Below are 16,324 nucleotides of genomic sequence, written 5' to 3' on the forward strand. Positions count from 1 at the left end.
AATATGTTTAATAAGAAAAAGTTTTAGCTATTTTCCAAGACTTAAATCCAGTTGTGAAATGTCAACAAGTCGGACACTGTATTCAATTTAAAACCAATCATAATGTAAAACTTCAGCAACTAGGAAAACATCTTCCTTTCTTGTTATTACTTTGAAGGAGGTATATAGTATATGGTGTGTGGCTTCCTTTTTATGAATATTTTCTTTCAGAGAGTTTTAGACAGACAGATAGACTTATCAGGCGAATAAAGCCGTGATACAAATATAAACAACAGTAAGTGGCCATGAGGATATTAAAACAACAGAGAGTAGGATCTTTCGCCTTTACTCTAAGGCATTTTCAAGGAAACTACATAAAAAATACAGCCAAGACATCTAATTATGAAATATTTATTCTACAGTAATGGCAAATAAGCGTAGTTTGATTGGTAAAAGTATGACATGCATATGTGCACAAACAAATTAAAATATATATACAGCAGTCACATACTGATATTGTTAGATGCATATATGTGCAAATGCTATACTTATATGGCTATATATTTATACACATTTACGTTCATTGTAAAAAAAAAAGACTGGTGAACAGATGGTCATCAAGGAAAATGTAAGCATGGAAGGACTTTTCAAACATTATACACACACGTACACACACACACCATATATATATGTATATATACATATATATATATGGTGTGTGTGCGTGTGTGTATGAAGTTAAAGGATGGTAACAAAGAAATGGAAGTTGTAAACTGGAGTGCTTGGAGTTTATGAATCTGAATTAATGTTTTCTTTTTATGTGCTCTAAAAGGCCATAATTACCGTTAACTTATTTAAGGTTACAAAAGAAGGGTGTTTGCACGAAATGGATTTTACAAATGAAGAATTTTTACTGAGAAAGAAAATTGCTATAAAGCAATATGTTGCATGAAAGGACACTTGAAAAAGTTATGATAGAATGGATAAGGATGAAATGTAAATGGTATTATGGTTATATGTTGAGAGCTGTTAAAAAGTCTCACATTTACCGTGAAACTTTTATCAGAACATTCACTTCGGCGAAAAAGAGGATCTTAGATAAGCGTATGCTCTACCTTGTAGTTCCCGCACAGACAATAAAAAGAGAAGTTACCTTTTTTTTTTTTTATCCAAACTTTCATTTGCAAGGGAGATACTGTATAAAAGAGCACCAGCCTGCTGGTAAATGAGTAGATTCCAGCATGCCTGTCGTTATTATCACGAAACCTTAATGCCCTAGTTACAGATGGTTACAAAGAAAACGTAACTGTGTCCTGTCAGGCCAGTATCCACCACTGGCACTAAGTGTTCCAAGAAACATTCGCAGCTCGGTTTACAGGGTTTACAGTCATCTGAAGTTGTTATTTAAGCAAAACTAAAATGAATGGCAAGCGAAATCTATGCTGAATTGAAGACTGATTCTTGCATGTGACACAAAGTACCGTGAAAGCTTGTTGAAAAACCCTCAAAAAGCATGTTTTTTTTTTTTTTTTAAAGGATGCACAATTCGAAACAAACAAGAGAAGGAGAGTGAGTAAATCTAGGAACTGCTGAATTGACAAAGAACAATGAGAGATGTCTCGTGGTAGATTTTGCTTAAAACAGAACCTATGTTGCATTATATGTAGCAGAGCTTGTGTCCTGCTCGTAAACTTTGTGCGTACTTATATAACTATACACAAAGACAGATAAATACAAAACATATACATATCTTTATATCTGGTATATATTATTCACTTTATATACGCTATATACAGTACATTAACCGTTATCCTCTTAATCATCTTAACCTATTTTTTGGAAAATCACGGATCAGTTCTTTTTTATCGTACTAGTGCATCCTAATTGCTTGGAAACTGGGATAAATCTGCACATAAGCCAAGCGTACACAAAACAAATACATGACACTAGTATATGATATGAGACACATGAAAATTATATTTAGAAAAGGCAATATAATGTGATGTCAGTGAACCGTTCGAGAAATATCTGAGTGGGACAGAACAAAGATGTATTCTTGTGAAACAATATGAAAAAAAGGGAAGATATTCTCACTACTATGGACTATTGACACTTGCAGTGCGTTGGTGGGCAGAACGACGGGACGTGGAAGCAGTTGATGGTACACCAGTGGTCATAAATACCCTGTCCTCGGAAAGGACCAACTCCCATACATACACCTCTGTGGAATTGAAACATAATTTGTAAATTTATGTAGGAGACTGGCAAATCATTTTTTTGTTACGGCAAATATCGAGATTGATGAATAATTATTGTATTCAAATCTGTTACCGTTAAGATTATGACATACAATAAAAATCAATTTCTTAAAAATGATACAGGGAAAGCATTCCAAAATCATTCCACAGAATGAAGAACCTTTTTTTTAAACGGATTAGGCCCAATGCTTCATGCTCAGAGATCGATGAAATTAAGGAGTATTTGTGTAAAATGAAAACTCATTAGCTATGAAAATGATCATCGTATCCAATATTTCAAATTACAGAAAGTACGTAATGCGAATTTCACAAGAGGGTTGTTTTTTCCTTAAAGGAAATCATTCGTAGAACTACCTGCTGTAGGGATGTTACACTCTCTCTCTCTCTCTCTCTCTCTCTCTCTCTCTCTCTCTCTCTATATATATATATATATATATAAATATATATATATATATATATATATATATATATATATATAGATAAAATCCATATATAAAGATAAAGGAGGAAGGAAACACTGGAGTGCTGCGAGGCCTTCCGACTCTTTCGTCCTTTACTTAGTCTGCTAGGTAAAGGACGAAAGAGTCGAAAGGCCTTGCAGCACTCCAGTGTTTCCCTTTCTTTCGTGGATTTTCTTTACTTATACATTCATCACGTTCCATATTTTCGTGATTCAGTTATACATACACGCACACACGCACATGTATATATATATATATATATATATATATATATATATATATATATATATATATATATATATATATATATATGTAATTCTAATAGCCACAATGCCCTCTTAACTTCTACATATATATATATATATATATATATATATATATATATATATATATATACAGTATATAATACACACATTATATATGTATATATACATATATAATATATATATATATATACTCTATATATATATATATGTAATATAATATATACATAATATATATATAAGTATATAAATGTGTGTATATCTATCTATCATCTACCTCTCTGTCTGTGTATATATATACATACATACATATATATATATATATATATATATATATATATATATATATATATATATATATATATATATATATATATCAATAAGATTCAGGAAATTACACACGGATATTAAAAACCAATACAATACGTTGTTCCTGCTATCCTTCCTTTAGCGCAAAAAGGAACCCAGAATCGTCAAAAGGTCTGTGCTACAAAAAATGGGAGAACTATGGGTCTGGCATATCCATTAGTAGGAGATTGGTCTTGACCATAGGATCCCCTGTGATCCTGTTGATCCTTCGCTGATGATCAGCCGGGAGAAAAAATATTTTTCCCCTCTTTCGGAAATCTCTGTTACATAGACGTTCTTGAGAGAGAGAGAGAGAGAGAGAGAGAGAGAGAGAGAGAGAGAGAGAGAGAGAGAGAGAGAGAGAGAGAGGGGGTTTATCCTTGCGCTTTTATTGTTATCACTGTGTGTGTGATTTTATACACATTCATATAGTGCCAATCTCTGTGTTTGTCTATGACTGCCACTCTCTCTCTCTCTCTCTCTCTCTCTCTCTCTCTCTCTCTCTCTCTCTCTCTCTCTCTCTCTCTCTCTCTCATATATATATATACATATATATATATATATATATATATATATATATATATATATATATATATATATATATATATATATATATATATATATATATATATATATAGTATATATATATATGTATATATATATATATATATATATATATATATATATATATATATATATATATATATATATATATGTCAATTATCAAGCTAACTATCCATTTCCTCTGTTTTCTATACTTAGATATGTTTCAAGTTCTTCAAACCATCATTTGATTTCTAAATCTTTCATCAAATGTGCTACAACTTGATATTCATTTAGGTCCATTTCATTTTGCCGTACTAAGTTATTGTGGGAAAATACCTGTGTCCCACATTTCCACTGTATTTCTATTTTTTTATATCGTTATTAAGAAATTATTACAGAAGCAACAAATTTTCATTTAACAGAATTTCTTACCCTGGAACTGTCATATTATGCCCATCACTCCATAAGCTGTAGTCCAGAGTTGGGTATGACGAACAAGGCCGGGGCCCATTTCTGCGGAGTAAAAGAAACAAAAAGATTTTTCATCAAATTTAAATCCATAATGACAGCAACTCTCTTCCAAGCAATCGAGCTTCCTCGGAATATCTTTGAAGCAGAAAAGACCACGGTCAAGGCTTAGGATAAAACATTAAAACATTATGTACATTATGATGTTTATAAAATATCATTTTGCCTGTAAATACTATGAACATAGTCTAAAACAAAACAGGGCATTCTGTAACATCGCTTCCTACGTTCCGCTTTCAATAATTAGCAATACATCGTTAACGTTAGGGTGACGTTACAGGAAGATATAGTCAGTTAAAATGTCATCATTTTTGCTGCTCAAACCAAAGTGCATTGCAAATAAGAGTTTTTACCCACCCAGGAAGTCCGGGATTCTTGAAAACCTCTGGCTGAAGATTCTGAATATCCGTATGTTGGCAGATTAAGGAAGCATATGAAATCTGGCTTATAGACCGTAGCTGGGCTGCAAAAAGGAGAGAATGGCTTATATCAGAAATGTGAGACTAATATTCAAGCAGCGCACAAGTGAAGCCCTGTCATTAGAAATATGATATCCCTTTTAAATGTTCAGGGCTAAGATTTGACACTTTCATGTCATGAACATTAGGCTAGTTTCTATGTCTTAAAAATAAAGATGAATGAAAAATTTTTAAAAATGAATAACGACAACATTTTGACAATTTCATCCAAAATGGCAAGTGAAATGGTGGTGTTTGTGAATACATATTTCCTCACTTGCAGAGAATCTTTTGCTATCCGTACGGGAAAGAGCTTCCATGTGCAAAAGTTATTCGATACTAACTTGATTATTTCTTAAACGTTTTGAAATAATTTTTTACTAATGAAAACCAACTGACTTGAATATTTCCAAAACTTTTTTTTATATATTTTTATTAATGAAAGCGTACTAACCTGAACATTTTTTCAACTTTTGAAATAGTAGGCAACTAACGAAACCCCGTGAGAGGGATAGGAAAGTCTCCGGGAATCACATTATACTTCTCACCTATTATGAAGCAATGTCACAAAAAATTGCACCGTGAATCCGATCAGCCTTTTCCTTTCGGCATGCCAGGACATAAAAGTCAAACCTATCTCAAACTGAATAAAGCCGTGAAATGGAATAGTTCCTGTTATCCAATGAAAATCAGTCTCTAAGTTATTCACGAATACAATTTGAGAAATGATCTCGAATTATTCAACAGTATAATTCGAGAAATGATCTCGAATTGTTCAAAAATGTAATTTGAGAAATGATCTCGAATAATTCAGAATTATAATTTTAGAAATTATCTCGACTAATTCAAAAGTATAATTTGAGAAATGATCTCGAATGCTTCAGAAATATAATTTGAGAAATTTTCTCGAGTTATTCAAAAATATAATTTGAGAAATGATCTCGAATTATTCAGAAGTATAATTTGAGAGATGATCTCGAACTCTGACGCAATTGTTACCTCTAAAAGTAAAGGCAACAAATCCAAACCCACTCGAGGCATGTAAACATGAAAAATTCGGACGGGAATCCAAACCTTTTTGTAAAATGCAGAGCTGGGAAGAAATGGATTGCTGCTCGTGCACATTTTGCAAGAGTGAAAAAAAGGGCTGATCGTCAACACTGAAATGGATACATACTGGAATGGCCTTTGGTTCCAGGCATTCTCATTCATCTGCCTCTGCCAGGCTGTCAAATTGCTTTTTGGGGATATATCAGAATCAGCATTCAGTCAGAAGGAAAATCGACAGTGGGCATTTCATTTCTTTCTCTCACTTTTCTTTTTTTTTTTTATCAGCTGCTGAACAAAGAATAATGGCAAGATGAAAACCAAATCAGATGGTGAGACAAATTAGTGTGAATCGCAGGACATTTGCGTTTGGGTAATTACTTTTTTTCGGTTATATGCATTTATGATCGTATATTTATTTGTTTGATTATATTCTTTGTTTGCATTATCATTTCATCAAGGGATCACCCACTACTTAATCTAATAATCTAAAGCACATGATAAATAATATTGTCCAAAGAAATTGGTGTGTTATATAAGGCGTTCTTTGATGTGTTGCATTAGAATTTTAATTCAGTGTGAGACTTTTGTAGGATTTTACTGTCTGCTTTTAGAATGATTTGTTCAGAGGATTAGATCTTAATCTTGTTCTAAAGAGAAAATAAATTTTTCCCTGAATATTCATGCACTGAAATCTTGGTTGGATGTGGTGTCTTTCTCTCTCTCTCTCTCTCTCTGATTTTTGTATATCAAAAATCTGTCTTAAATTTCCAATACTTTTAAAATTATTCACTCATAATTTATTCATTTTATTGCATCTATACTTCTCCTGTACTTTAATAATTTGCTTTTCAGCAATTAATTTCTTTCGGGCATAACTTTAATCCAGAGAAATAATGATAGATAATTTAATACTGCTTTACCTGCTAATTTCCACCAATCGCTTTATCTTGTCTCAAAGCAACATACTACCTTGAGTTTGAATGAAAATCAGAAAAATTTATATATTTTTCTTGAAGTGTTCAATTTCATATGATGACTATTGACATGCGCATAATGACTTCAGATAAACGGTTCGTACTTTACTATATTGCCTGAAAGGTCTTCCGGTCAACTAGGAAACTAGATATTTGTAAGCCACTGCTTACACGTGTTACTTTCTTGTTTTAGTAATTAGACACTTCAATTTCTTTAACTTATTCCTTTCAGTTTTTCATAGAAAAGTCTATAAATCAACGATCTTTGTATAAACTATTCCGATTGTAATAAATCAGATGATCAGATGTTCACACAACTTTCCACCCTCATAGGAACCACAAAGAGGCCAGAAACATTTTAATAATGACTGGGGAAAGTAAGGCTGTTTGTAACCAAAAACACTATAATACGGTTGAGGTTTATGAAATGTCAACTGTTTCTCTGGTGAAGCACAATACCATAATAACAACGTGATATGTAGCGTTATAAATTTGTTTTTCTTCCACATTTAACGATACGTAGCGATCGTCGGTGCTATCGCAGCATCATATCGGCCAACATGGAATGTATATCACAACGAGAATCGTTCCAATGGTAAAATGTTCTTCATCTCCTTTATAAACATGTTAAAGCACAGAGAGAGAGAGAGAGAGAGAGAGAGAGAGAGAGAGAGAGAGAGAGAGAGAGAGAGAATACTTACTAGGCAGGAAGGGCTTCGGCTGCATCATATTCTGGTAAAAGAATCTATCTCCTGTCTTCGACCGTGAGTACTGATCGACAAAAAGGCAGGCGAAAGTTGGCCCCAACAATCCTCCTTCGACAGTGAACTCCGATATAGCCGCAGGGAATAAGTCGATCTCATTCACATCGCTGAAATGAAAATAATCCTTTTGAGAATATATTTATACATATACATACATACATACATATGTATACACACATATACATATATATATATATATATATATATATATGTATACATATTCTTCAGAAATCTACTCTTCTTTGGAATATACATATTGAACTCAGAAATTACTCTTCTTTGTTTTCCTAATAATGGAGCTGAACTAGTGGACTCATATATTATATTTGTTTTATATTCTAATTATATATATATATATATATATATTATAGGACTATATATATATACATATATATATGTGTGTGTGTGTGTGTGTGTGTGTATTCCAGGTCACATTTACCATAAACGTGTATATATGATGCGCCAAAATAGTATCTTCACGTCTAAACTTTCTAAACGCGTTTATCACTACAAGTTTTGAACCCGAAGGACAAAAAAACAAAGAATCTTTTTTCTTCTAGATTGGATTCGAATCCACGCATCCTTGTAAGGTCTAGGTAACTCAACTGCCCACCGTGCTACCAGAAATGAAAGAATTTGTTTGGTTTCGTACATGCTGTTGGTTACTAGAGCACAATTAAATCAGTTTTCACTATCGTAACAAAGTGATGAGTTGAAGAAACAAAAATAAATGGTGAGTAAGAATGTGTTTGGGCTTTAGAAAGATATATTTGAATTTGACAAGTGAATGTAAGGGTATACTGCTTCGAATGCCACTGCTGAAAGAAGTAATTCATCATTTATAACCTATTCCAGTTCAATCAGACATATTTCCCAGGAAAAAGATTAATCACCTGTATACTTGTTGAAACACCTGAGCCACTTCTGCAGGCATGACAGATGACAGTTCACTGAAGGAAGAGAAGGTTCGGAGTTGACAAGCTCTTCTCCAAGTGTTGTAAGGAGGAAGGCCATGATCGCGTCCACGCTGCAATGTGATAAAATAAATAACAAAAGAAAGTCACACACACACACACTATATATATATATATATATATATATATATATATATATATATATATATATATATATATATATATATATACATATATATATATATATATATGTGTGCATATATCCATATAAATATGTATGTATTACATGTATATATATATATACATACATATATATATACATACATATATATATATATATATATATATATATATATATATATATATATATATATATATATATATTTTATATATATGTATTATATATTAAATAAATATATATATATATATATATATATATATATATATATATATATAATGTATATGCGTGTGTGTAACCGCATGTAAACAAATGCATATAGCTTTACTCAATGTGTACATTTATAGATGCAGTTGTTGCATCATGAAATCTTGCATATACGAAGAAATCGTTGTTGTTCTTACCTGTATATTTAACGACATCAAATCAAACGCAGTTCTAGCCTGAGGGGTGGCGAACAGTCTGTTAATGACCGTCTCGACCAAGAATGAATCCGCAGACTGGGCATTGAGGATAGTCAATCCTTCCATAAGGGCCGAGGGATGAGTGTTTTGTTGGAAAAGCACTTTAGCATTTTCGAAATTACCAACTAGTTCGACTATTGCTCCTTGTCGCCCTGCAAGGTAGTCGTTGATCAACGTATGACCGAATCTGCAATGAAAAAGTGTTGGAAATCAGTCCCTCAGCACTAAATGTTATGTTGTCATTGAATTTATGCAGATTTTATTTGTCCCAGAATTTTCTTTCATTTCATTGCATTGCATTTCAGGTAATGATAGCATCGTTTTCATTAGAATTGGTCATGAATTAAAGATTAAGTGAAAGTTGAAACAGGTGCATATAACCAAAAACTATTGTTATTTTTCTCAACGCTCTTAACATAAATAATGATCCTATTTTTCTTAAACATGAAACTGTCTCTTGAGGATATAAGTGATGTGTTAATCGGATTGACTGGTGTTAGACTTGATGACCTGGATCCTGTGCATTCTCTGTGAAAAGGCGTATCAACGTGCTGATGACTTTGAAAGAACATTTATAGCAGATAACCGTTTAAGAAGAGAAGTAACAAACAGATTTAAAATGACCTTTTAATTAATAAACACTGAAAACTCTTACTTTTCAAGGCTGTCCGGTAAGCGCTTGATGAACGTACGTACCCCTGTTCACACTTTTCTCCAATTTCTATGATGTAGATGATATGGTACAATATATTTTTGTATGACAATATATTTCTGTTGATTATATATATATATAAACGAACTATGTTTACTGAAAAGCAGTTATGTTCGACTCCCCGGCCGGCTAATGAAGAGTTAGAGGAATTTATTTCTGGTGATAGAAATTTATTTCTCGCTATAATGTGGTTCGGATTCCACAATAAGCTATAGGTCCCGTTGCTAAGTGACCAACTGGTTCTTAGCCACGTTAAATAAGTCTAATCCTTCGGGCCAGCCCTAGGAGAGCTGTTAATCAGCTCAGTGGTCTGGTTAAACTAAGGTATACATAACTGAAAAGCAGTTATGGAAGAATGAGAGCCCATTTTCTGTCTAATTTGACAGTTCTGTCAGAAGAGATGGACTCACCTGGTAAAAGAGGGTTTACGATATTGGGAAGTGCTTTTTTAAAGGCTAAGTTTTCAATAAAAAGAAAAGACAAAAAAAAACAAGACCTTCGCTACATTAAAAGGGGTACTAAGCGTTCAACCCTTTCTTAGATAAAAAAAAAAAAAAAAGTCCATTTTGTAGTCCCTGAAATATGTAGTTAACTATGATTTATTCCAACCTACCAAAATCAATTTCGCAATAACCTGATATCAAGAAAGAGTAAGACAAAGTTTGACAAATCCTGGATGATTTAACCTTCAGGAGACTTTTGAGAGAACAATAACTTTCATGAATCTGATGCTTTCCACTGGCGTTAATGTTTCCAGGTATCATGAGTTCTCGTTCTTGAGATGTCCTGTTAACAAGCAGCAATCAAACATTAATAAAAACCTGACTTTCTCTCTCTGTCGACGGCAAAAATAATACAAAAATAATACTAAGAGCCTTCTTGTGCTCGCAGTTCCATGGCATGAATGACTCTGGACTCTTACCTCATAGCAGCCGAAGCAACAACATTGGCCAGAGTCGCATCTATCTGAGGACTGTACGTGTTTCCTGGCGCATTTTGAAGCAAGAGGAGGTCTCCGGTTAAAATGGCTCTGGGGCCCAAGACGACAGGTAACCATTCCTTGTAAGTAACTTGTTGGAGGAGGGCCACCACTACCCGGCGAGCTTCCTGTTTCATGCAAGTTTATATGTGTATTTATACATGCACACATGTATATATATATATATATATATATATATATATATATATATATATATATATATATATATATATGTATTTATATGTATATATATATATGTATATTATACATAATGTATATATCCATATATATACATATACATAAAATATGTATGTATATACGTATACACGTATGCACATGTATTCATATATGTACATACATATACATGCATATTTTGTATGTAAGCATAATTTATTTTGTATTTGTGAAAATTAGGCAAACACTAGTAACGGAAAAAGACTAGATAGCGTATCTCAGATTTACCAATTTTATTGAACTGTAGGGCCATTGGCAATATAAGAACAGAAAATGTCATTAAACTATCTTTTAATTTTAAGCTATGACTATTATTTTCTTCGTCTCAAAATTTTCCTTACCTGGAACAGAGTCTCGTCGTCCCAATGGGGATTGATACGGGCGAATTCTCTTGCGACATTTTCGTGAACCCGAAGCCAGAGTGTGTGAACAGAGGCCAAACCTGGCTGTTCGTTCACTCTGTTATCACCTGTCAAAAGATAATTCATTATTCGCAAACCCTAGCGGATGTACACTACTGTATATTTCATCTATTACAAAAACCAAAAACGATCATGTCATAGGACTAAAAACTTGCAAAATTTCTCTCTCTCTCTCTTTCTGTGTGTGTGTGTGTGTGTGTTTGTCCTCTTCTCCCCTAAAATCAACTTCGTAACCAACACCCATTCACTTCCTAACAGATATTCCATTTTAATTACCTCTAACAAATGCTTTTAATGTCATTTTTTGAAATTTTGGAATCTAAATTTGAACGTGAACGTTCCAAATTTGAAGGTGTACATTCCGAGAGAGACAGAGAGAGAGACAAAGAGAGACATAGAGAGAGAAATTATCCTAATTATCAAGTACACCTATATAAACAAAATCAAAATTAGGCAACCAACTAATCAGCCTTCTCGCGAATAGGCTTTTATAAGCCTTCTCGCGAATAGGCTTTTATCAAGCAGAATATGCCTTCATTAAGAATAATTCTGTGCTAATTACAGTTGTTTATTTTCATTTCTAATTAGGGCACTGCTGGTCATCCTACTAAAACAAGCAAGATATTAAAACATCTGGACAATGAATAAGGCGATACATTAACAAGGGTAAAAATGGCTTATTTTATCACATTAACAATATAGAACCATAGCCATATAATTATAACTTTCAAGCTATTCCCAATTTGGCTAAAAATTAACAATTTGCTGTTGTTTTGTGCCAGTATTTTTTAAAGTGTCAGGCTATACGAAAATGGTCAGTATCATACCATTTGCATTATTTCTTAGTAGCGTTTGCTTTTAAACACCGCCTGATCCTATGATTTCTACAAAACACACATAGTGTGGAGATTAGTTGGTTAGGGCAAGGCAGTCCTAGATGTCTAGTAACTACGGGTTAGTCATTAGCTAGAATGTTCGAAGCATGAAATGGACCATGAGGAAGTCCTGGAAACTGCTAAATTACCAGAAAGACACTGGTTTATGATCATGTGAAGAAGAAGAAGAAGAAGAAGAAGAAGAAGAAGAAGAAGAAGAAGAAGAGGTGGAGGAGAGAGAGAGAGAGAGAGAGAGAGAGAGAGAGAGAGAGAGATCATATGAAGTGAGACTAGAGACTTACCCGCTTGGAAGCAAGAGAATTCTTGATCTGTGCAGCATCTTCGAGGCAGGAGGTCGCCTTCTGTCGTCTTCTTTAGACGCCCTCCTTGGAAGGCTCTCAGTTCTCTGGCTACTCTGTCGGTTGATCCATAGATCTGAGATCCGTCAACGTAAGAAGTAAGCTGATTAAGCTGTTCCCTCGGCCCTGATGAGGAAAAGAATTGGATTTTGATCATTCGTCTTCTGTTAAGCACGCATTAACCTAAGTATCGAAAATCGCCTCCCTTATTTTAGTGCATTAAGAGTCTTCGTTCATTTTTACGCTCAAGGCAGTTGTTGTTGTCTGATTCATTTTGAAAATCGACTTTGTATGAAAAAACTATATATATATATATATATATATATATATATATATATATATAGTTTTCATATATATATATATATATATATATATATATATATATATATATTATATTTTAAAATATTATGTAAAAACACCTGTTTTCCCTTTTTTGTAATTCACACAGCTAACACAATAAAACATCAATTAGTACCCATTTTTCCCTTTACCTAAAGTGCATCCTTTGCTTGCAATAAGAGATCTGACAAAACGCATGCACAATTTCCCATCGGCCTGAAAGATAGGATCAGCAGAGACATCAATTGGGCGGCAGTCAGGTAATTCTATACATCAGGAGCTGGACGATCGCCTGGGCAACATTCCAGGGGCACGGTGTCACCTGGAAAAACGTAGCAAGCTTTAGAACTGACAATATCTTTACTGGAAGAACAAACCCACAGTTACGTGAGGGTAAATATATTTAAAAATAAATCTCTACAGAGAAATTTTCGGGAATATGTTCGATTTCCCTTTTCAATCGGTTGAAAAAGGGCGTCGAACAGATTCCCGAAAGCTATCTGTAGAGATTGATTTTTAAGTATATGTACCCTTACATAATTGTGGATTTGTTTCTCCATTTCGAGATTCATGCCACAATGAGTATTTTTTAATATATTTGCCGTTATAGTCGTGTGAGCAGGCATCGCGATATCGCAAGGGTACGTATCTGTCATGGGAAAAACTTTAAGGTTAGTATACTGTAACTGTCCTGCCACTAAGCAGTTATCATGAATATGCTAGATTAATTATTTTTATGTGGTAAAAAGTTTTAACTGTTTAATTTGAAAGGCTAGGGAATAACTAGCAACGCTTTTATATTATTAAACAAGTGTGATGAATTAATTAAAGATGCCTTACGCTACTTATAAAACAAAAACTTAAATAACGCGTTTTAGAAGATATGTTCACACCATCATCTTAATTCCGTTAAAGATAACAGAATATAGTGTTACAACTTATCAAATAGCGTTCCAATTGAAACGGTTTAAAATGAATGGTATCCTCTTTTACAAAAAATGAAAGGAAAACAAGAGATAAATCTGAAATAACAGGATAGATTGAAACTTGTGATTTTTTTGTTAAAACTTGGTACGACAAGTATCTTATACCAGGCCCCTGATTCTGTTTTGTGGAGACCTACACGTACAAAAGTCTAATATATTCAATAAGAGTAGCCAATCATTTTTAACATTCAGCCTAAGGTATCTATTCTTATTATGGTTGAAACACATTAGATTGTTCCGCGATAATTCTCTTGAAATGATAATAACTAAGATGAAAATAAATACCACTAGCTTCCTCATTTTTTCATCTGAGCAGTTCAAGACATAATCACTTTAGCCAACTCAGATATCCGAGAAGTTGGGTGATTAAGCGATTATTTCCTCCATTGTTCATCACTTACAAATTGCTGAAGGTTTAAACCTGGAAGTCCTTTACCTTTTAAAATTGTCTCAAAATTTCTGAAATCTGTTGGTAAAAGAGGTTTTTTGTACTTGTATTGCACAAATATTTCTATAACTGCTGAGCGAAGAAATCATCAGTCCCTATATTGCATGTCACATTTAACCAATGGAACCTTTATTGTTGTCTAGGCCAGTCTAGCAAAAATGATCATTGTTTCTCCACTTACTGGGCAGAGGTGGACACACTGGCTCTTGCCTTTTAACCAGGAAACTGAAGGCGCTGCTTTGGGGCGGTGATTGGGGCGCTATGAGCTGCGTCTCAGGCGTGAACGTGATGTCGTGGTCGAGGAACTGACCATATTGCATCACCAGGAGGTTGACGTTGGGATCTGGCCGAGATAAGCCGTTGCCTCCGAGGACGAACAGGTTGAAACTGACGGTCCTTGGGGATGGGAGGCGATTAGGGCCTGTTCTGCCCTCTCCCCTCATAGAGTCAATGCCTGTAAAGATTTACGCAAGAAGGAGGAATTAGTCAGATGACCTATATCTACAGCAGTATGGTTTTACAATTGACGTTTTTCATTTTCAGTTTTTGTACTTATTTTGGGAAACATATTTTTACTTAAATCTATGAGTAACATTGACCGTTAAGGAGACCAAGTACAAGGACTGCTTTGAGAGAGACTGAGACAGAGATAGAGAGTGCATCTGACATCAAAAAGGATATTACTGTTCATGATGACTGGTCTTAATTTAGCGTGGCTTATTTTGTCAACTGTTTGAAATCGTCTTTAGGCGACTTTCCCAGGTAATACGTGACGCCAGTGCTAGCCCACTTTGTGTTTTTTTTTTACTTATTAGTTATCTTACCAATTTGCTGTAGTTGCAAATCTTCAGAAGAGAATAGAAGCATAATCTCATAAGTTATGTTACTTTTTTAAAATTGTTTGGTGTGTAAGTGAAGGCTTAAATTATTTCGTGAGTGAGAGGTTATTTTAATTTTAAGTGAATATGGCCATTGATTCAACCTTTTGCTGATGAACAATGTTTACCAACTCTCCACCCTATTTATAGGAATATTTTCAATACAGTCGTCGTAAATTTTCCCATATTTTCGTAAGTTGCTATTTATCATGCAATGATTCGTAAGCTATATTTTTAGTTCGTAAATGACAGAAAGAAAGCGTCACCTTACAGCCACAATATAAAAGTTCTCTCTCTCTCTCTCTCTCTCTCTCTCTCTCTCTCTCTCTCTCTCTCTCTCTCTCTCTCTCTCTTTCTAATATCAGCAACTGAAGATAAAAGTGCGTGAAATGCCAGAGATGACAGACCGTTCTCGTAGAATGGATGATGAAGCCTAACAAATGGTCTCATTGACTGTCCCCATTTAGGATTCTGGAGATTATTGCAGGATCCATCTATTCTTCGGTAAGGATGCGTCGGATCGCAGGTACTGGGTTCCGGGAAGTCCACGCAGTTCGTTCTGCTCAGGATCTGACTACACATTTGTGGATCGACACGTATCCCAGTCAGGCTCCGAACAGCTTCCGGAAGAGGGAGGCTAAGGCTGAAGTAACAAGAAACAGAAAAAAACTTTCAGTTTAGCATAATGATGACAGTAATTGCTGACGCATACATATATACGTGTACGCACACACACACACACACATATATATATGTATGTATGTTTGTATGTATGTTTATATATGCATGAATATATAATTGCACAAGAGAAGTATGTATATTTAAGGGGAACTGAGTTCACATACACGTAGCTATATCCTGACAACTTTGAATATCAGCTGACTTGCAAAATCTGGCTCGCCTGACC

General features: G+C 34.0%; 1 protein-coding gene across 1 annotated transcript; it reads right to left on the reverse strand.

Annotated features, from left to right (window-relative positions):
• Window positions 1–342: 342 nt before the first annotated feature.
• On the reverse strand, window positions 343–16,056 carry LOC136830203 (peroxidasin homolog). Its single transcript, XM_067089499.1, has 12 exons — window positions 15,825–16,056; window positions 14,721–14,993; window positions 13,258–13,427; window positions 12,710–12,892; window positions 11,452–11,579; window positions 10,820–11,004; window positions 9,126–9,372; window positions 8,523–8,656; window positions 7,567–7,736; window positions 4,741–4,846; window positions 4,288–4,368; window positions 343–2,200 (listed from the first exon to the last, which is right to left on the reverse strand). The coding sequence occupies exons 3-12, from the start codon at window positions 13,301–13,303 to the stop codon at window positions 2,083–2,085; spliced, it is 1,398 nt and encodes a 465-aa protein (XP_066945600.1). The 5' UTR covers window positions 13,304–13,427; window positions 14,721–14,993; window positions 15,825–16,056; the 3' UTR covers window positions 343–2,082.
• Window positions 16,057–16,324: the final 268 nt, after the last annotated feature.

The sequence above is a fragment of the Macrobrachium rosenbergii genome, chromosome 4 (genome assembly GCF_040412425.1).
Source record: "Macrobrachium rosenbergii isolate ZJJX-2024 chromosome 4, ASM4041242v1, whole genome shotgun sequence".
Lineage (NCBI taxonomy): Eukaryota > Metazoa > Arthropoda > Malacostraca > Decapoda > Palaemonidae > Macrobrachium > Macrobrachium rosenbergii.

Excerpts from the sequence above, each read along its gene's own strand:
- LOC136830203 (XM_067089499.1), bottom strand. The coding sequence starts at position 13,303 with ATGCGTTTTGTCAGATCTCTTATTGCAAGCAAAGGATGCACTTTAG. Across the intron at positions 8,657-9,125 it reads TGATGTCGTTAAATATACAG|CGTGGACGCGATCATGGCCT; the intron begins GTAAGAACAACA and ends ATCACATTGCAG. Across the intron at positions 4,847-7,566 it reads GCCGAAGCCCTTCCTGCCTA|CCCAGCTACGGTCTATAAGC; the intron begins GTAAGTATTCTC and ends TCCTTTTTGCAG.